General features: G+C 45.2%; 1 protein-coding gene across 2 annotated transcripts in view; it reads right to left on the bottom strand.

The window, feature by feature from the left end:
* Positions 1-6931: 6931 nt before the first annotated feature.
* Positions 6932-22614, bottom strand: part of ZNF536 (zinc finger protein 536) — a 450290-nt gene continuing 434607 nt past the window's right edge. For both annotated transcript variants that reach the window (XM_040253951.1, XM_040253950.1), the window contains exon 7: positions 6932-9796. In XM_040253951.1, the coding sequence (XP_040109885.1) occupies positions 9552-9796 (245 nt within the window). In that variant the 3' untranslated portion in view covers positions 6932-9551. The remainder of the gene's footprint in view (positions 9797-22614) is intronic.

The following is a 22614-nucleotide window of genomic DNA, read 5'->3' on the forward strand; positions in this document are numbered from 1 at the left end:
ACCAGGAAGCCCTAAGTGAAATATGTCAAACACAAAAGTTCACATATTGCATGATTCCATTTATATGAAATATCCAGAATTGGTAAACCCATGGAGACTGCGTATTGCTGGAGGATGGGGAAGGGAGCCTAGAAAGTTATTGAAACCGCGGGTGTGCGGTCTTCTTTCGGGTAATAAATATGTTTTGGAACTCATAGAGCCAATGGTTGTGCAACATTGCGAGTGTACTTACTAAATACTACTAAACCATACACTGTAAAACAGTTAATTTTATGCATGTGAATTTCACCTCAATAATTTTGTTTTTAGTTTTTAAAAAGGAAGTTGATATTCTTGGGCACACGGATCCTCCATGTCATTCCAAACTAATGCCCTCCACCCCAAAGCCCTTCATGCCCCTTCTTTTACAGCCTCTGAAATCTGGGCCCTCAAACACCTCACTGCTGGATTCTCCCAATTCAGGGCCCTCTTTTTGAATAAGGCTCTGGTGGGCAAGCTGGAAGCCAGCAAGTCCTCACTCAAAGAAAGCTCAATGCTAAGGACCTTCTCTGACCACAGATCTAAAAGGATTCCCACCCTCCACTTTCCCACAGATCACTGAGAGGGCAGAGTGGAAAGCCAGGGCGGGATCCTCCTCGCCTGTTCTCTGCTGGGTCCCCAGCATCTGGCACAAATGGGTGACCTGCTCCTCCCAGCAACACCCCCACTCCACCCTGCAGTGCTCCTGGGCCCCAAATTCTGGTAACAACGATTCTGGGGAGGAAATGAGCAGCAATTTGGGAGGAAATCGGAGTTCAAGTGTCAATAATTTTTAAAATATGCAGCATTAATTTCTGTCCACGGTTATGGGATGATCAGCCGGCGCCTGAGGACTCGCGCGCCCTCCTTGGGGCCAGAGGCCACAGCGAGTCCCCTTGGAGCATTTGTCGCCTCCTCGCCAAAAGAGGAGCCTTGGGGACCAAGCCTGGGGCGGCCGGGGCGGGGGCGCTTTCTCCTTAGGCTAAGGCTCCTTCGATACCTTAGGGCAAGGGGCTGGGTCAGAGGCCGGTTCCGGGGTGTGAGCCAAAAAAACCCGCCCCCGCCCCCGTCCCCGCCCGGCGGAGACTCGCGGGCCCCGGGCGCCACCGTTTGGCGCCGCGCCCCTTTGTTGCCGGCCGCCCCCGCCCCGGACGCCCCTCTCCAGGCGCGCTGCCAAGTGACCCGCCCCATCAGTCCGCCAGGTCTCCAGGCGGGAGGAAACCTGAAAATGAAACCCTTCGCAGCGGAGAGCTTACATGTTGGGCTGGTTTGCTGTTTGGGGGTTCTTGACGCTCCCCTGCTAGCTTGGACGGGAGAGAATCACAAATGAGTGCCCGTCCCAGTCTCGGTCTCTACTCCTTTTCTCCCTGCGTCCGGGGAGAGCGACCCACCAAGCCCGGGGACGTGACCCGCAGTTACTTTTGTTGATTTTCTGGAGATCTGATAGTCAGAAATGGAGGCGTGGTGAGCAGTGGGAAGAGGCCGGGCGACTCAGAAAACCAAGGCAAACAAACCTGCGTAACAAAGGAGCGCGCCCAACTTAGACATCCCCAGACCGGTTTGGAATTCTTCCTGCCCTTGCAACGCCTGTTTCTTTGAAGTTGAACCTTTGACCAAGCCTTTCCAGCGGACCTGCCACCAAAAATCATTTTGTAAACAAAGATACAGTCAGGCACTGACCCCAGGTATGAGGAGCAGTTTGTGGGGGCTTCTGCTTTTTGCTTTCCCAATGTGCATCCTTGTTTCTAAAAAATGTGACCTCTACCCTCCACTTTGCTATCCCTCTTTCTCCCTGTCTGCCCTTTCTGGGAGAGGCAGTGAGGCTGACATATTTCAGACAAATCACAGCAGCCAACTTCCTGTCCGGCCCCATTTCTACTGAGTAACCCTCCCTCCACCTCTCTGGGGTTCAGGTAACTGGATTGATGGAGCCGCCTTCACGGCCTCTCCTAGCCGAACTTCTCATAACCCAATGCATAAATAATCACATGTTTTATAAATAGCTGTGGACAAGAGGCTGTAAAACAACGAAGATATATTTGTGCCTTTATGTCTTAGAAATATTTTCTAAAACGACTGTTTTATTTGGTGTGGTTTTGAATGGGGGCGTGTGTGTACATAACAATCCCCAAAGTTTTCCCCTGCCCTCCCCACCTCAGGTCAAACCAGCACTATCCTTAGCAAATTGATAAGGTTCCATGGGCAAGCTTTATTCGTTCTGACACGAGCCTATGACACTTTATAAAAAGAAGTAATCCAGAACAATCTCTAGGTAATTAACACCTAGATAAACAAACATAAATTTCTATATTGCATTTATTTGGACTACCACTCAAATATGCGTGAACCATGCTTTTTTAATTAAAAGATAAATCCATGTGACACTTAGCCTCAAACTTAATTATTCAGCATAGTATAATAAAAAATAGAGCCCATTAAATGTGTCTTGCACTGTATTTCTGTATTAACAGCAAAACAGTTCGGTCTGGGATCATTTAAATTTTCCCCCTCCTCTTTGCTTGTGATTTCCCTATTCACATAAGCCCTTCCTCTCTCTCCCTGCCTCCCTCCTGCCCTCCCTCTCTCTCTCTTTTCTCTTAACACCAACAGGTGAAGAGATTAAAACTCTACCCAAGCCTCTACATGGAATGCTCAGCTGGGCGACATTTTTAATATTGCATTACACTATGAATTTTTTTCCTTCCCCATGGAAACATACCTCTAGTTCTGTGGAACGGGCCCAGCCTTTCTATCTTGAAAAGAAGATCACAATATTTAACACTAATTTCCTTGGGATTGTGCTTACAATACACCAGGTGAGGTTTTCATAATATACTGTTACAATACAGATGTTCAACAGAGAGGGGGAAGTGTGCAAATCCCAAACTACAAGAGACAGCAGGGTTATCATCTTTATAAAAGTTTCAGCACAAAATAGTATCTTAACACTGAGTATCAGCAGCTCAGCAGTTTCCCGCTGCTAGGAAGAGAAATTCACATTTGAGGCATTCCCCACCTAGTAGAAGCGGGAACAGAGATCTCTTCATTCAGTCACTCAACAGAGAGTACATAAACAAGGACCATGTGCCAAGCACTGTGTGGAGTGCTGTGTGATCCTTGTCACCTTTCACCGTTGTACGAAAGGTACTGCAGCAAGGAAAACTGAACCCAAGTCTCGAGTTAGCAAAGCCCATGCTCTGAGCCCCTTGGCTCTCCCGATGGAGCCTCCTGGGTAAAGGGCAGCAATAGCTTGGCTCAGCTGGGATGTGTGCCTTTGCAGAGAGTAGCCTTGGACCCAGTTGACCAACCGTTCAGGTTTGTGCAGGACTGTCCTGCTTTTACTACTGGAAGTTCTGCAACCTGGGAATCCCTTTATTTGGGGGAAATCAGGACGTTTGTCATCCTATGTAGACTCCCCCAGCAAATGGTGCTGCTGCCACTATAGCCAAGCCCATCCACAAAAGGACGGACTGGGGCCATGGAAAGACCTTGAATTGGGCCCAGGAGACACCCACCCGCTCCTTTCCAAAAGACCGAGGCCCCTGGGTGTGACTGATGACTGGTCAGAGATCCTGTAAATTTGTTGAAGAAGGCATTTGGATCTTGTTACATCGACTCCTATATTGCTGACCTCTGACAAATCAGAAAGCCATGCCTCTGCAGAATGTACCACATTTCAGTGTTCAAGTGAGTTTCTAGCTGGTGTCAGTTTCAGTAACAGTCCTTGGAACCTGGTGGTACCTAGCTTGCTCTCTGCGTAGCTTGTAATGCAGTTATGTACTGCTAGCTCATATAAGCTCAGAAAGAGTCTTCACAGATAAAGAAGCAGATCTGGGTAGCTGGAACGACCTGCCCAGATCCCACAGGTTGGAGAGGTGGAGACAAGCCCTCCGGAGCCCCATCCAGCCCACACAGCCCTTGCGCTACTTCTCCACCAGGCACCCGGTCCTTCACATCTCAGTTCATTGTCACCCCTTAGGGAAATCTTCTGGGATGTGTTATCTCTGAATCTCCTCTTCCAGATATGTTATACTTACTTGTGTGATGATTATCAAATTGAAGTCTGTTTTCTCCTTAGACAGGGATGTGTGGGCATGGTCTCTGACTCACCCCTGTATCTGCAGCCTGTGGCCTGATGCCTGGCACACACTAAGTTTTCTGTAAACTCTCATCAAACAAGTGAGTGGAATGACATTTAACCCCAAGACCAACTCTTTTTCTCCTGCATCCCATTCTTTCCCTATCTGACCCTCAAGACCCTAAGAATGACAAGAAAGTGGTGAAAATACTGATGTTTCAAATGAGAATGCTGGAAGACGAAACGTTTAAGACCTTTATTTGTCCAGGATCATTTTGTCTGAAGGAGATGAATGTGGAGGAATAATCATGACCACCTAACCACCGGGGAACCCTTTGAAAACAGAGGTGTTAGTGTATAATGCTTTGTGGTGAAATTAATCTCAAATACAGACATGGCTTATCACACCACAATAGCAACAATCTAACATTTGTAGAATCCCTTATAAATTTACCTATAATTTCCCCTACTTTATTGAAATTTAATTTCATAATTTTCATATACAGCCAATGAAATCCGAAAGGCTAAATTGTTCAAGATCAAGTATCCAGTCAGTGGTATAGCTAGGATTCAAATTTAAGTTAGGACACCCCAATTTTGTATTTTTTTTTTACAATGTACTAATCTGCCAATTGTCTATGACTCTTTAAGAGCTCAAAATATTTTGATGGAAATATATACTGATGCTTCTTGAAAAGGCCTCCTTCCAGTTTTATTTTTTATTTTATAATAGCTTTATTGAGGTATAATTCACATACCATAAAATTCACCATCTTAAAGTGTACAACTCAGTGGTTTTTAGTATATTCAGAGTTGGGCAACTACCGTCACTATCTAATTTTAGAAACATTTTATCTCTGCAAAAAGAAACATCCTACTCTTTAGCCAACAGTCACTCCACATTCTCCTTTCTCCCCAAATCCAGCCACCATTAACCTATGCGTGGTCTCCATGGATTTGCCTATTGCATTTCCTATAAATGGATACAATGTGTGACTGGCTTCTTTTGTGATTGGCTTTCTTCCACTTAAGCACAATGTCTTTATGTCTCACCTATGCTGTAGCCTGCGTCAGATCTCCATCCCTCTTCATAGCAGAATAATATGCCATTCTTGACAAGACAATAATTGGAAAAGATATGTGCATTCCAATGTTCATAGCAGCACTACTTATAATAGCCAAGACACAGAAACAAACTAAATGTCCATCAGATGAATGGATAAAGAAGACGTGGTGTGTATGTGTGTGTGCGTATATATATAAATGGAATATTAGTCATAAAAAAGAATGAAATAATGCCATTTGGAGCAAAATGGATGGACCCAGAGATGATTATACTAAGTGAAGTAAGTCAGAAAGAGACAAAGGTCATCAGAAGATATCACTTACGTGTGGAATCCAAAATATGAGACAAATGAACTTATCTAGGAAACAGAAGCAGATTCTCAAACATAGAGAACAGACTGCGGTTGCCAAGAGGGAAGCGGGTAGGGGAAGGATGTTTGGATATTTGGGGTTAGCAGATGCAAACTGTTATATATACGTAGACTGGATAAGCAGAAAGGTCTTACTGTATATCACGGGAACTATATTCAATTTCCTGTGCTAAACCATGATGAAAGAGAAAAAAGAAATTGCAAATGTGTGTATAAGCCACATTTTGATCATCTATTTATCACAGTTTTTAAATACACATTTTGAGCCAATATGTAAAATTAAGACACCACTCAAAATCCAGGGGTCCAGTGTCACTTGCAAACTCAGAAGCCCTGATGCCACATTCCTCTTGGTGATGAGGCACTGGGCTGGCGTTTCTCATTGCCCCTGAGCCCCTGCTGCAAATTCCTACTGTCCCCTTCTTGCCACTGAGGTGTCCTGCCTGGCCCGTGGAAGCATTTGGGATTGGATTCATCATGTATACGGAGTCATGCCCCCTCCATCAACCTTCCTTCCCTGTGGGTCCTTTTCCTGATCTCTCACTAACCCCTCATGACTCACCTTTGCTGTGTGACAGTGGGCCCTTAGGATTGTCATCTGTCCCTGTCCAGGAACACCAATAGCTTGGCCTCCTGAAAGAAACCCGGTGATTATAGATTCTTATAGCATGGCTGGATGCCTTTGCCTCCAGCATTTCGGTGGGGCTGACCTATTCCAGAGCTGCAGCGTTTACCATGGGAGCTTGGTTTTGAAACCATGGCACCACTAACAATGAAAAACAAGTCAAAAAGCAAGCCTGCACATCAAGTGTGGGGCGCACACCAAACCTGAGAAGATCAGTGTCAGAATTCTGCTTTTTATGTAGCCCTGAAACCATAGATTTTATTATTCTTTGTTCTTTTCCTTTGCTTCTGGAGAGAGAATTCAGCTTGTCCTCTGATAAGACTTCCTTGTTTTTAATTATTTTTTTTTAAACTTGCTACCAGTAAAGGAGAATAATAGATCCCAACGCTTTAAGTGTCTGGTGTAATTACTATAATATGAGGAGCATTGGTGTTTGCCTGGGTATTACCTCACTGTAACCTGTGTCTGCAAGCTTTCAAAGAAACATGTGTGCTTGGGTGTGTGCGCACACACACGCACATACACACGCTGTTTGTTCACCCAGTGATACACTTTCAGCTTGAAATTTGAAAAAGAACCAGGCTATGGGAACCATCCACACAGAATACTGCGGGGCTTTTTGTTAGAAGTGTGGTTTGACCAAGCATTACCAGAGTCTGACAAAGCTACAAAAATATGTCCTGCTCCTCCTAGTAAACATACGCGAATAGGAAGAAATGGGTATTTTTGTTTTCCAGAGGTAGAGGTTTTATTGCGTAAAACACTGGATAAAACTGGACTGCTTCAAAGACATTTTATTCTAACAGCAGAAAGAAAACAGTCATTGCTGAAAAAACAACTTTTAATACTTTCTATACCAGAATAAAGTTCTGTCAACTGATGTATTATAATAATAAATAATGACCAAGAATAAACTTTAAATACAAAGTTTTCTACTTGTTACAAGCATAGCAACAAAATCCTCTACTCTATTGATCTCAGATTTCCTCCAAGATAGATTTTTTTTTTTCTTTGTGTAGGAATGTAGACAGTATTATGACCAGCATCACAGACTACAGAAGTTACAGGGGAAAAACTTGACATGTTTAGATATGAGAGCCTGATGACATTCAGAAACTGAGACTGCATCACTGCGGCTGTCACTTGTTTGTATTACAAGTTACAAATGTTCTGGAGAGAAGGCCTGTGTCGGGGGGAAATAAGGACAGTAGCACTGGACAAAATGGAATCAACACACACGCCACAAAGAAGAGGGGATGTTCCCAGTGTCACAAACAGAATTATTGCCTGTCGCATCTGGCGACGCTCAGAAGACACAAAAGGATACTGAAAGAGCGCCCAAAGTGCTAGAAATGGGATGTGGCTCTCGTTGTTTGTTGGGTTTTTTTCCACTTTTTTTCCTCTTTTCTCCTCTTTTTACTTTTTTTTTCTTCTTTTTTTATATTTTTCTTTGCTAAGATACCAAAGGCAGGGGGCAAACACACAGAAAGCAAGCGACTGGCACAGTCACCAAACACAGTAGTGCAGTTAAAATCCTAAAGCTTACTACAGTCGGAAAGTTTTCAATAACATTTCAGTCCTTTCTCTAGGATCATAGAAACAGTTGCATTAAGTTTATCAACTCGATTTAAGTAAGGCAGTGAGAACTATTCTAGAAAAACAAGAAAGCAGCTTGCTCTATGCCAGATGGGTCCACATTGTACAGCGATTGCGTTTACACTGAAACCCCGGGTGGATGTCACCCTCTCGACAGCATATGCAAACCGGATTCCTTATTAGCCTGAGATTCCTTCTGGTCTCAGGATAGCGAAGCATTTTATTTACATTGATTGCAGTTTAGTATTTTTGTAAACTGCTGTAGGCAGAGCTGAAGTTTTTAAGGCCCTGGGGTTTTATTCTGTGCTCCCAGCCTGCAAGGAAATATCGATCTTTTTTTTTAAAAGTCTGAATAATTTTGTCTTAGAAGAAGTTAATACTTCAGTACTTCTCCACCATCACAAGCAACAGCACCAATTTCGTGTCACTCAAAGGAAATATGTTAAGAGGCTGAACTCTGACGCCACACTAGCAGATTCAAGAATAAACCCTTAACTAGTCTTCATAAATTGTCTGTTAAAAAAATGAGTCAAGTGTTTCATTATTGGCCCTCCAAATCTCCCTCTGGGTGGTGCAGAACTTGATAAATTTGGAGTATCCAATCAGTAGAAAATCTAAAATCTACAAAAATATAGAACACATTTGTTTTACAAAAACAGACATTTTAACTTAAACAGTTTTCTTCATTAGTGATAGAGAGCAGGATGTTTAGATTCATATTTTAATACAAGCTATTTCATAAGAGCTTGCTGGAGAAGAAAATCTTGCTTCATGTCTATGACACTTACAAAAACTAACAGATGAAAAAAATCTGATAATAAGGACTGGAGCAGCCTTCATTCAAGTAACATTTTAAAAATCATAATAAAGCAATCTTTCTACTATTATGTAAATTTCCATTCTTCACCAGCACCTTCTGTGAGTAGGGTGGGCTAGTTTTAAGCATTTGATATCATGTATCCCTATTTTTTTTTATTAGCAACCTTCTTGTAAATTCCTCCAAAAATTAAAGAAAAAAGGAAAAAAAAAGACAACCGAGAAAAAGCATTTCCCTCTATACTGCAATTTGATCTAAAAAAAGGAATTACTCATCAAACCTGCAATGGACATTTGTCTGCAGACACTTCCTGACCATTGATTCATTTGGCTGTGGATTTTTTTTTTTAATGCACATTGAAGATGGCAAGCCTCTGCAGTGCTGGTCTGCCCTGGCGCTGGCTGCGGGCCGGCTAAGATTTCTCCAAGAGTGCAGTTACGACACCACGTGAATTGATTTTCTCTGCAGTGACCGCTCCAGTCTGACTGGCACCGCGACTGCCTCCCAACACATCCCATTAGGGTGCGAGGCAGATGACAGCAGCTGGTGTCAGATTATAGAGGTGTTTTCAACAATGAAAACACAGCCCCTCCATCTTCAAGGCAACACTAAATCATTTAGATGGCATCATTTTGCAGTTAAGAGCTTGATTTTTGGACATAGGCGACTCTAGCATTGGAAGGGCCCCCGAGCTTTCTTGAGCTCGGAGGACACCAAGCATTTCTGAAATCCCTTTTCTCCCACCTGCGTTGTTTGGAAGTACTTGTTGCCGGGTAACAGTTTAGCAGCCATTTTCAAGGGCTGGGGATTTTTTTTTTTAATATATATATAGATATCTTTTTAAAATTTTTAAACGTTCTATACACTAGTGGGGGGTTGTACATGATTTTTTCCCCTTGGAATGCAGTTAGCAAACTCTTTTACCAGATGCATAATCTGAAAACTGTGTAAAATAATATTGCAATCTCCGAATTGGTTGGCTCAGTTGCGCTCCTCCTGGGCCTTGCTGCCTTCCTCCGTTAACTCTGCTGAGCTCCCCGCCTTGACAGCTGCGGGGTCTTCGAAATTCCCAGAAGCCTCCGAGTCGACTCTGGAGCGCTTGAACCTGCGGTCAGGGTATTGGCTGTTGTCAAAAGGCATGCGATGGACACAGAGGACGTGGGTCTTCAGATTTCCCTTCTGAGAGGCACTGTAGGGACAGTAGCGGCACTGGAAAGGCCTGTGACCTATGGGCAGAAAGAATGGCCAGTCAGTTCTGCTGCGTACCCCTCCCCGGCTCCCAGAGCGCAAAGGACCATGATAATTATTACCAGTACAATATCAGCAGTGTTATTGCCTTGCAAAGGTCAAATGGCAAAGAATAAAGATGCAGCCAATATATCTCTTTGGATAAGTAATAACTTATTTGGATAAATAATAAGCTGCAGTTTAGTTGCTAAGTCATGTCTGACTTTTTTGCAACCCCGTGGACTGTAGCCCACCAGGCTCCTCTGTCCATGGGATTCTCCAGGAAGAATATTGCAGCAGGTTGCCATTTCCTTCTCCAGGGGATCTTCCCAACCCAGGGATTGAACCCATGTCTCCTGCATTGACAGGTGGCTTCTTTACTGCTGAGCCTCCAGGAAAGCCTCAAACAATAAGTTACCAAATAATAATAATAATAACTTGGACAAGGATTTAAAAGATCTTTCCATCCTAGCCAGGGTTTTTAATTCAGCCTTTCTAGGTGAGAGAAAAGAAAGTTCCAACACCTGGAAATTCTTTTATAAAAAGTAAGATAGCAAGGATTTTAGACTTTGCAGGCCAAGATCAAAGATATGATGTAGATACTTATATAACAAGAGAGGAAATAAATTTCCAACTTTTTGTTGATGAAATTCAAAACTGTATTTATGGACACTGAAATTTGAATTTTATATAATTTTCATATGTGATGAAATATTATTCTTGTTGGGCTTTTTTTCCCAACCATTTAAAAATGTAAAAACCATTCTTAGCTCCACAGGCTGTATGAGAACAGACAGGAGGTGGATTTGAGCCCTGGACTAGACTTTGTGACCCTAGCTCCATACCAAGAAAACCCATAAATCCCTCCATCTGGGATGCTGACTCATCTCCAAGCCAGTTTACTTCCTCATGTCCCCACCAATTCTACTGATAAACAAGACAAGCGTGACCAGGAAGTGTGTTTGGGGTCGGGTGAGAGAGAGATGTTCCCCAAGCCTTGCTCTTTGGTGGAGTGGAAGTGCCAAGCTGGAGGAATTTGGGGAGCTCTGTTTCAAGAGGAGGCAGCAGAAAGTATCAGACAAGAACTGGGACACTCAGATAATTAAGGCCAGCCTAGTTTTAAAGAAGTTCAATTTTGAATGGTGACGCCCGGAATCAAACTTCTCCAGAAAGTCTGTAAATAAGAACAGAAGATGGATTCTTGTGAAAATCCACCTGCTCCTTCAGGCTTCATTTTTCTGTTCTGGTGCACCACAGACATGCACACATCTCTGCTGTCTTTAGGAACCAGTAAAGCATCTAGTTTGGGAAGTTCTAATGGGACAATTCGTTCTGCCCAATGCTGGGAAGCTGTGGATATGCCATTCCTGGAAGCCCGTGAGTGCTGTCCCACCCAGCACCCAGAGAGGTCAAGACCCACTGCTGGGTTTCATTTGCTCAGGAAAATAAACAAGCAAATAAATGGGCCCAATTGTTTACCCCAGAAAACATCTGAACAGCATATTCATCACTTTTTCTAGAGCATAATAGCAGAAGTCCTGTGTATCTACTTAGTAAAGCAGTCTTGTTCTTGAGAAATTGGAGAGCAACCAAATGTTTGGAATTGAAACTCATTTCCTCACCACATTGCACACAGCACTAGATTCTTGCTCCTTTCTTAGTGGGCTTCGGGAATTAGCTCTCTCCATTTCCCTCCTAGCCAGTTGGCCCCCAGGTCAAATCCATTCTACCTGCTGAATCTTTCTACTTCCCATAATCCCCTTCTGAGCCTGGTCCGGTGTACACCGGCTCGTGCTAGACTATGAACATGGCAGCCTGCAGGAGAGCATCCTGCTTCCAGTTTCCCCACTTCCTGCCCATCCTCCCCAGGTCTACCAGAGTGAGTACCTAAAGCAGAAGCTCAGCTCTGAGTTCCCTGCCCAAATCTTTAATGACCACCTACCCCCTCGCCTTTACAGCTCAGTCCCAACACCTCTCCTGTCTCCAGGAGCTTCCCCTGTTTGCCCACTCCAAACCAAACGATTAGATGGTCTCTGCAGACGGGCTTCATTCTGCAGGGTCCCCATGCTCTGCCTGTGCCACCTTCTCCCTGAGACATCACTTCTGTTCTCTGCAGACCCCAACCCCATTCTCCTTTCAAAGCTCTGTTTTGTGTGACTGCGGTGTGTGTATGCGTCGGCTGCCATGACAGACTGTGAGTTCCTGAGGCAGGAAGCACAGCCATCTTAACATCACTGGTGCCAAGCCCTTTGCTTGGCACAGAACAAGCAGGTATGAACTGTTTGCAGGGATTGCATTATTATTTTACTGTTTCCCCTGGCCTTTTTTTGAATGAATTACACATTTTCAGACAGAGTTTTCTCTTCTCTTGTTTCTATTGTTGTACCTAACACAAGACTGAATTTGATCAACTTTCCTACTTGCGTAAGTCCATAGAGAGGAACACACTTGCTCTTGGCCCTTCTCCATGGCCTACCACAGCAAGAAGAGCACAGACTGTCAGAATGAGGGGCCTGGACCACAATTATCAAGTAAGAGAAGGCTTTGTGAGTAGCTTTTGCCTCCTGCCTTCCTGCTATCCAACCCCATCCTTAGGGTTTGGTCACCCCCCCATACAGATAACAGGGAAGAATCTGGGTTGGTGCAGAAGGAGAAAACTGAGACTCTGTTTCTAGTGGACTTAGGATATTTATGAATACTGTATATGGCCCTACTTTTCATCATGTTGGAGTTAAAGCATAGACTGAAGGGAAGAATCATGGGGTTGATCAATGGCAGTGAGATAGGAAAAGCCATGCCCATTCTCTCCACCATAATCATGAATCTTCGTCAGCACTAAGCTGGTTGTCAGTGAGTTTCCAACAGATCCCGAGGCTCAACCATCCAACTCATGAAGTCGTCATCCCTATGGACATGAAGTTATGTCCAGGGCTCAGTGAGGTGGTTTGACGTTCTCTGATAGGGCAGCTCTTGAGTGGGAGAAAGAAGGAAGGACAGCCCAGGTCTGCAGCCAGAGGCATAGGAACCAACTCAAGTTCATTCAGAGAACCGGAGAGAAGAGTTGAGACTTCCCTCAGGAAGCCTAAGAAACATTTCTAAAGTTTTGTCCAAAGCTTCTCACATGGCTCAGATACAGCTGGGGCTAACTCATCAATTCACTTATTTTATGGCAATAAGTTACAGATGGGGAAAATCATCATGACAAGACTTTGGAGTGAAAAACTCCAAATAATAATTAAAAATAAATAAAGAAAATCAAAACTCTTGGCACCATAATCCAAAGAGGCTTGCAGAACCGTGAAGCAAATGACCAAACCATGGTATTGTTTAATAAATCTTTAGATCACCATGATTCATCAGGTTCCTACATTCTTCCACTGTTTTTTCTCATTTGTCAAAGTTGCCTATTATACTTTCTATTATTATTTCTGTATGAATCTATGCTACAAACTTTGGAAGCCACCCTCTCTGCAAATTGTGTCACTGTGGGAACCACATGCATCTTAGCAAACCAAACGGAGAACCTGAGATATCACCTTTATTCACAATAAAAGCTTTTTTGAATTGGCCAACTTGGCATAAAAGCACTTAGTAAAATTCTGTCACCAACTGATTTTAAATATTAATTATGATTTTTATCCTATGGTTATATCTGAATATCTGTATCTTGGGAGAGTCAAAGATATACAATCAGTTCAGTTCAGTTCAGTTCAGTCGCTCAGTCGCGTTTGACTCTTTGTGACCCCATGAATCGCAGCACGCCAGGCCTCCCTGTCCATCACCATCTCCCGGAGTTCACTCAGACTCACGTCCATCAAGTCCGTGATGCCATCCAGCCATCTCATCCAGTAGCATATTGGGCACCTAATGACCTGGGGAGTTCCTCTTTTGGTATCCTATCATTTTGCCTTTTCATACTGTTCATGGGGTTCTCAAGGCAAGAATACTGAAGTGGCTTGCCATTCCCTTCTCCAGTGGACCACATTCTGTCAGACCTCTCCACCATGACCCGCCCATCTTGGGTTGCCCTGTAGGCATGGCTTGGTTTCATTGAGTTAGACAAGGCTGTGGTCCTAGTATGATTAGATTGACTAGTTTTCTGTGAGTATGAAAAAATATGGAATGCTTCACGAATTTGCGTGTCATCTAATTCTGGCATATTTGGATTCTTTAGTGGTCAAACCATTAGTACTGAAGTAGTTTTTATTTTAACTTAGGTGAGCTGAAAATTTATATATGAAGGTATAATTTTATGCATGTGTACATTTGTAGAAGGAAGTCTATACAATACTGGAACCATGATAAACCTTGATCTTACATTGTAGTTTGTAAATGGAAGCGCTGTAGGTAATAGTAGTACCTGAAGATCCCAAAGGCCGCTGTCCCTCAGTTTTTCACATATATGTCTGTGTGTTTATCCTTATATTTGAGCTTTATGGCTGTTATGTCAAAAACATCAACCCCATAGCTCAGATGAATAACTTAAAATAGAGTGAACTTGGATGGTTTGACTTTAAAACAAATTTCAAATGTGTATAAAGTACTCAGATCTCCTAATTCTCTAAAATTCCTATAAGAATTATATGAATTTTTAGGATTCACACACACACACACACCCTTCTAAATAGTTTATTGAAAGGTTCCCATGAGACTGAGGTGGAAGAAAAGCTTTGAAGAAATGAGATCCCTATCCTGAGGGAAGGTGATTTTGAGGAGCCGAGATGGGGCCGGAAGAAAGCATTGTGTTCCCCCGAGAATAGGATGTAAGTGAAAGGTTGATCCTTTGGTGATGGGAACATTTACTCCCAAACAGAAAGCTGTTGGTATGCAAAGCACTTTTGAAAACTTGATTCATTTCCCAGTCTAGCTAAATCTGGATGAAAAGTTTCCAATTTCTCTATACCATTTGTCCATGCGAAGCCCCTGGTATTGGCACAAACTCAGTGATCTGTTACCTTTGGGTCAGAGAACATACCCTATACTTTCAGAACAAACCCCACAGCTGAGAGCTCCACTGAAATTTCCACTGTGCTTTTCCAATACATGTGACAGAACAAAGGACCCACATGAAGGCAGAGGCAGTGAGAGGGCCATGGAAATCCGAGGGGAGTTTTCTTACTTTCCTGCTAAGGTGGATGTGGGGCTCCAAGGAAATCAGATCTCCAGATGGAGGTAGGTCAACACATCCCCTGGGGAGAAGCCCTCAGGGTGACATGCTGCAAACTTCCATCTGGCACATTTTAATGAGAAGAAAGACCAGCCATGCTGCCTGCACCACCAGAGATGGAGGTAGCCATTCACCTGGGCCTATAGGTAGAGATGAAGATGCTATTGCTGCTGCTGCTGCTGCTGCTAAGCCGCTTCAGTCGTGTCCGACTCTGTGCGACCCCATAGACAACAGCCCATCAGGCTCCCCTGTCCCTGGGATTCTCCAGGCAAGAACACTGGAGTGGGTTGCCATTTCCTTCTTCAATGCATGAAAGTTGAAAGTGAAAGTGAAGTCGCTCAGCTGTGTCCGACTCTTAGCAACCCCATGGACTGCAGCCTACCAGGCTCCTCCGTCCATGGGATTTTCCAAGCAAGAGTACTGGAGTGGGGTGCCATTGCCTTCTCCGGAAGATGTTACTACTGTCCATCAATCTCTAAGAAGCAGCAAAGGCTTTAAGACAGAGTTGAGTCTAACAGCCTTTCTTGGATTGAATTTAAAAGAATAAGGGCACCCACCCCAGCCACCTCCCCATTTGAGGAGAATATGAACACACTGGCCTTTCTCAAGCTCAGCCCCACAGGGAAGCACTCTGCTTAGGGCGGCCTTTGGCCCCTCTGAACGCAGGAGACCCTTCCTGCAGAGGCCTGACCACAGAGAGCTCTCTGTTTCGCATTTTTGATTTCAGATGTCCTCCTGCCCCATAGTGGCCAGTGTGAATCTGACCAGGACCTTGCACTCTAAGCATAGCATCACCCCTTCGTGAGGCTGAGAGGCCACTAACACCCAAGATTTGGGTTCCCCTCTGTCTGACCTTGAGTGAGCATTTGATCTCTCAAGGCTTCAGTTTCTACATCTTGGAAATGGGGGAATAATACGAATACTGACACCCTAATCCTGTTGTGAAGATCAGAGGAGACAAAGTGTCAAGTTTGTAAATGACAAAGAGCTCTACAAATGTCAGCTATCTGTCATTGCTGTAATTGCTGATTTCTTTGTATCATTCTGTTCCTTATCTAAGTAAGACTGGTCAAGAGAGGCTATGCTTTGTTCTTCATCAAAAGCACTCATTCAACAAGACTTCCCTGTGCCAGTTTTGTACTAGCCTGCCTGTCCTAGGTGATCTTATCCCAGATAGTCGGGGAATAAAGCCTGAAATAGTCTCTCTTTGGGGCTCCTGCTTTTGACTGGGGGTTTTGGGATCTGCAAGACCTTCAGAGTCCGAAGGAAGTAGTTGTTAGCAAGGAAGTAGTTGTTAGTAGTATTTCCCTTGGTGAGGTTCAGCAGACGTGGGCTGGGCTGTGGTCACACGTCCAAGTGGGAAGGATATCGTGTCTGGAGGATCCTGTTCTGGTGCAGGGCTGGCAGTTTGAGGCCATGCAGTGGGGGAGATGGTCAAGGGGGTTGGGGGCTCCAAGAGCTCAGCCGGGAGGAATATGAGCCCCTGCATGCACTTCCAGCCTCTTTGCCCTCAAAGCCGCTGAGCTGCTGCCTCTGACCACAGGACCCTCTCTGTTCTCCAGATGCTTTACATGCTTTATTCTCTTTCCTGCCATAGGACCTCTGCCCAATCCTGTCTCATTTCCTGCATCTGAATGCTCCCTTCCCTGCTTCATGGAAGTACTATAATCCCATTCTTGGTGCAGCTGCCTCAGGCTTCCCCTGATGACCCCAGACCCACTGAGGTTCACCACAGCAAACTCTCCTCTTCCACAGTACAGTGTCCAACAAGAGTAGATCAACAAACAGTTATGTTGTCTGCCCCATAAGACAGTCAGCTCCAGGACTCAGGAACTGTGGAGTTTTGCTTTGGCTCTGTTTTTTTTTTTTTTTTTTTTTTTTGGTTTTCTGATTATTGATATTTCTTACTACCTAGTAGAGACTTTGGAATGTTACAGATTTCCATCAGGTATTTTTCAAGCAAAAGGACAGGTGAATGGATGGATGGATGGATGGATGGATGGAAAAAGGAAAGAGGGAGGCAGCCAAGAGAAAAGAAGAGGAGCAGCATGCTATCCCAGGCAGAGAGACTTGCCTGACCTCAGTATGAAGCAGGGAGGCTGTGTGGGTGCAGGGGCCTGCAAGCTGGTGCTTCCAGTGTGGTGAAGGTGGAGCTCAGTGGGAGCTGGGCAGGGGTGGGGCCCCCAGGACCCCCTGTGGAACTTGCACCTCACTCCAAGGGGGAAGGCCTGTCCAGCTCTGCAGCAAGGCTGCTGCCCCGAAGAGCCCCCATCCCCGTCTGAAGGCAGGACCTCGGACCCTGATGCTGTGGCCAGATGTGAGCCCCCAACATCACCCCACTTCCCACCTCTCTCTCTGTCTCTCACTTTGAGCCCATCAACATTTCCCATCACAGCCATGCAAAAAGTAAGTACATCATACGTTAATTTGTATTGTCACAGCACCGTAGAGCCGTGGTAAAGAGCACATTCATTTTTAATCCACTATGAATAATATATAAATATGTATACAGTGTGGAGGGTCAAGAGGAGTAAGGAGAAAGCAAGCCGTACATTGTTTATAACAAAAGTGGGGAAATGAGATATTTTTCTTACTTGCTACGATGGAAATATCTGCTCTTTCCCTGTACCTGAGGAGGAAAAGAAAATGCCTGCCCTTGGGGGACCATCCATTCATTACGACTCTGCACTTGTGGGCAACTGGGTTCAGGGAAGAGCCGGGGCTGCATCCACAAGGCTTCCACACTTTCCATGCTGGTGGTTTCTGCTCGGGTGCATGATGGCAGAGAGGGGAGTGGGGGTGAGGTAAGTGTCCAACCTCTGGTGCTTAGTGATGAGAAAACAGTCCAACACCAGTTCATCAGAGCACGTTTATAGAAATTGCCTCAATGGTCCTCATGACTATCAGTGGGGATATATAGTGGAGAAACATCTCCCCACTTTACAGATAAGAAAACCAAGATTAAATAATTGTCCAAAGTCAGGTTGGCACAGCTAGCTGGGTCCTGATCAGGAATTCCACCTTCAGGTTTTCTCAAAAGAGACGAGCACGTCTCTGCTCCCTCCTGTCACTCCCTACACACCACCTGTGGAAATTCTCTACAAAGGGGTGTCTTTGATCAGGACCCAAGGGTGCTCCAGGAGAGAGTGCACTCCTCTGTGGAGGAGTGTGTACTGTAATGTGTGATATTGCACACGTGTCACGTGCCACACTCTTTATGGACACAAGCACTACCGTGGCCTCTGCCATCAAAGGCTGGCATTGGGCACATGGCCAGCACCAAGCCACAGAGTTGTAAGGTCTCTGTCAAAGCTCCCATCGCACAGCTCCTGGACCCCAGACCACTTCCAGGAGCACACACTGAACACCTGCTGCATGCATTAGCCTGAGAAGATTGCTGTTGGAATGATGTAGAACTTGTAGTGCTGAGAAGGTGAGAAGGGCATCTATACCACCTGCCTGACACTGCTGCTGCTGCTGCTAAGTCGCTTCAGTTGTGTCCGACTCTGTGCGATCCCACAGACGGCAGCCCACCAGGCTCCCCCGTCCCTGGGATTCTCCAGGCAAGAACACTGGAGTGGGTTGCCATTTCCTTCTCCAATGCATGAAAGTGAAAAATGAAAGTGAAGTCGCTCAGTTGTGTCTGACTCTTAGCAACCCCATGGACTGCAGCCCACCAGGCTCCCCTGTCCATGGGATTTTCCAGGCAAGAGTGCTGGAGTGGGGTGCCATTGCCTTCTCCACAGGCCTACCCAATACATGCTGAATGGTTGCTCACATGCCTAAAGGCTGACTTTAAGAGTTGCAACCCACTAGAGACCCAAGTGGGAGGAGGAAGGCCAATCATTCATGAAGGAAGGACATCCCAGCTTGGAGCAAGGCTCCAGTTCCCAGTTGAAAGATGGCTCAAAGGTCGGGGGAACTCACAGGAGAGAAGGAACATTCTTGAGGAAAGACACATATGCTGTTTGCCAGAGCCAGGCCTATACAGGGTGACAGAGGCACCATCTGGATGTTGGAACAAGGGCGTCCTAGGGTGAAGAGGAGCAGTCCCCAGAATCACGGTTCATGCTCCACGGTCAACACAAGCAAAGGCGTCCAGAAGACAGTCATGTATACAAGTGGTGGGGAAGGGGCTCCCTGGGACAGGTAGACAGCGAAGGGGCGATCCCCTCGTGTCCTCACACTGCCGAGCCATCCCTCACACCAGGCAAGCTTTTCAGATCAATCTCATTGGTGCCTTTCATTGTTCGTTGAAATAACTGGAGAAAGACAGTGGGTAAATAAAGAGGAACATTGCAGCCGTGGCTTCTAGATCAGCCCTGACCACATCCACATATACCTTGGGTGAGTGTAGACCCTTAAGAAAGCCAGAAAGCATGAGAGAACCCAGGCTGACCAAGGAAGAATCTTGGGGACCAGCAGCATTGGGCCCTGCCGCAGCCCATGGTTGACCCATCTGTGACACGCTCATTTTCTGCAACATCCTCTCTGGCGCACAGGATCGTGGAGTATTTCTAAACTACCACCAAAAGGTCTCCCACAGTCATGCTCTATGGTGCTGTCTTCTAGAAAGTTCCTGGTAATGACCTGGAGAGAAGTAGCCCTCAGAGGCAGCTCACATGCACAGGGCAATGAGGCTTGGGAAGTACCAACAAGACTCCTTAATAACAGCCCTGCCCCTATTGCACCCCACCCAGAGCCCTTTGGATTCCTTGAAACTAAGGACATTTGCACTAGCAGTAAAGAGCCTGCCTGCCAATGCAGGAGACTTAAGAGATACGGGTTTAATTCATGCATTGAGAAAATCCCCTGGGGCGGGGGTGGGGGGGTGGGCATGGCAACCGACTCTAGTATTCTTGCATGGAGAATCCCATGGACAGAGGAACCTGCTGGGCTTCAATCCATAGGGTTGCAAAGAGTCGGACATGCCTGAAGTGACTGAGTACACACACAAAAACCTTTGCAAACTGCATGCTAGTAGGAAAGAAAATGGCTCCACATATGGAGCAGATTTTATAAGTTGAAAACAGCCTCCCAGAGGAGGACTGTGCCCAGTGGACCTGGGAGAAATCCAGGCTGGGTGGTCCACTGGGCTGGCCTGTCGGTCAGGCCTCCAAGGTGGTGCTTGTCTCTACTTGGCCCTCACCTGCTGCTCCCTCTGACTGTCTGCTGCTCTGTCTGACCCTGAAGCTGCCAGCTTGGGGAGTCCCTGCCCAGGACCCTGGCCATCCTTCAAGTTTCAACATGCTCTGCTGGGGCAAAGAAATGGGTAAAAATATACAAGAACATGCCCTGAGCTGATAGAAAGAGCCATTTCTCAGTAACACACATTCCATATATATATTTTTTAATTTCCCTAATTCTAAATAGGGAAGAATGGTTCTAATCAGGTACATAATTTATGTTTTCAGTTTTCAAAAAAATATTCATCCATCTAATCAAAGATGCTAAAACACTTTGAAATATCCTTAGTATAAATAATTTTAGGTTTTAAATTTCCTGTGATTTGGGTTTTAATTTAAAACACTATCAAAAAATATTTTACAATTTTAAAAGTGAACTTTGATCCATGTGGTAATAGATTGGAGACATCAGTGTGAACTTGTGTTTAGCTTAATATGTATAGTAGAGATGTGGGTACATGCAGGGGTTAGTCTACACACAAATATTTCCTTTTTCTCAGTGGAGAGGGCCCAGAACCCATGACATCCCCGTGGTAACAAGGACAGTTAGCCCAGAACTTGACTCCTAATACTATTCTCAAGAAAGGGAGCCAGGGCTTCTTGGGGAAATGGCTAATTCTAGGGCTGGAGCAGGACATACACAAGGTGATCCCGAAGCACTTCATGCCAGAGAGTAAGGAATTGCTCCAAAGCCATAAGCTGGTGGGGGTATCAGAGCAGCACACAGTCCAGTGAGAGAGCCCCCAGTGGTCAGAGCTGGAACAGCTTCAGCAACGAAGTAAATGACGTAGTATAAAATAAGCACTCACAAGTCACACTGACATAAACAAATGATTGAATCCATACCTACAAAGAGGACTTCCCCGCTGGTCCAGCGGTTAAGAATACACCTGCCAATGCAGGGGACACAGGTTAGAACCCTGGTCGGAAAAGCTTCCATGTGTCGAGGGGTAACTAAGCCCATGACTACTGAGTGCCATGCTCTGGAGACCACAAGTGCAACTACTGAAGTCTGTGCATTCTAGAACTTGTGTTCCAAAACAAGAGAAGCTAGTGCAATGAGAAGCCCATGCACCGCAACTAGAGAGTATGCCCCCACTTGCCAGAACTAGAGAAAGCCCATGTGCAGCAATGAAGACCCAAACCAACTAAATAAAACATAAAAGATAAATGCTGGTGGTGATATTGTTTAGTCGCTAAATCATGTCTGACGTTTCTGTGACCCCAGGGCTTCCCTGGCAGCTCAGACAGTAAAGAATCTGCCTGCAATGCAGGAGACCCCGGTTCAATTCCTGGGTCAGGAAGATCCCCTGAAGGAGGGAATGGCTACCCACTCCAGTATTCATGCTTGGAGAATGCCACGGACAGAGGAGCCTGGCGGGCTACAGTGCATGGGGTCACAAAGAGTCGGACGCAGCTGAGCGACTTTTACTTTCACTTTTCATGGATTGTAACCTGCCAGGCTCCTCTGTCCATGGGATTTCCCAGGCAAGAATACTGGAGTGGGTAGCCATTTCCTTCGCCAGGGGATCTTCCTGACCCAGGAATTGAACCCAGGTCTCCTGCATTGGCAGGTGGATTCTTTACCACTGAGCCACCAGGGAAGCTCTATATATGTGTAAATACCTACTTGGAGAACTACAGAGGCCTCCCACATTTCAAACTACTTACTATACAGGTGCTCCCCTGAAGGAGGTGGCCGAAACTCCCACTTCTCCGTGCTGGCTGCATGGTGACCTCCTGCACAGAACTGCAGTGTGGAAGGCACTTAAGGGGAACTGTATAGACAGACATCTGACAAGCATGAGCTCAGCCAGGTGACCAAGGTCAGGCGGAGAATATGTACTCTGATTTGTTGGGATGAGAAGCTACTTCATTTCTGTGGCTTTCCTCCCCCAAACCCGCAATCCAAGTCCACCCATGAGAAATCTCAACTGAGGAACATTCTATACAGTATGTCTCAAATCTAGCCATGTCATCAAAACCCAGGAAATATGGAGAAACTGTCACAGCTAGGAGGGTCCTTAGGAGAGCTGACCCCTAAATGAAATGTGGTCCTGGAATAGAGAAAGAACATTGGGTAAGAGTAAAATGTGGGCTTTACGTAGTAATAGTGTATCAATACTAAGTCATTAATTGTAATCGATGTACCATACAAATGTTAGATGTTAGGAGGAGGAGCAGCCCTACCAGGATACAGTGTTCATGGTATTCTGGTCCAGTATGAAGAACTTGGGTTCTTGAGCTAGATACCTGGATTCGAACCTTACCTGTCTCTATAGGTTACGTGCTCTTGGGCTGGCTATTTAAACTTTCCAAGTCTTAGCTTTTTCACCCATGTAAAATGGGTGTACTCCTAATAATAGTTCACTCATCGGGTTGTGGGGACTCGAGGAGAAAAGATTTGTAAAATGCTTAGCACAGTGTGTGGCATGTAGGAAGAGTTACATCAGCGTTTGTTCGA

Source organism: Oryx dammah, unplaced genomic scaffold (genome assembly GCF_014754425.2).
Source record: "Oryx dammah isolate SB20612 unplaced genomic scaffold, SCBI_Odam_1.1 HiC_scaffold_13, whole genome shotgun sequence".
Lineage (NCBI taxonomy): Eukaryota > Metazoa > Chordata > Mammalia > Artiodactyla > Bovidae > Oryx > Oryx dammah.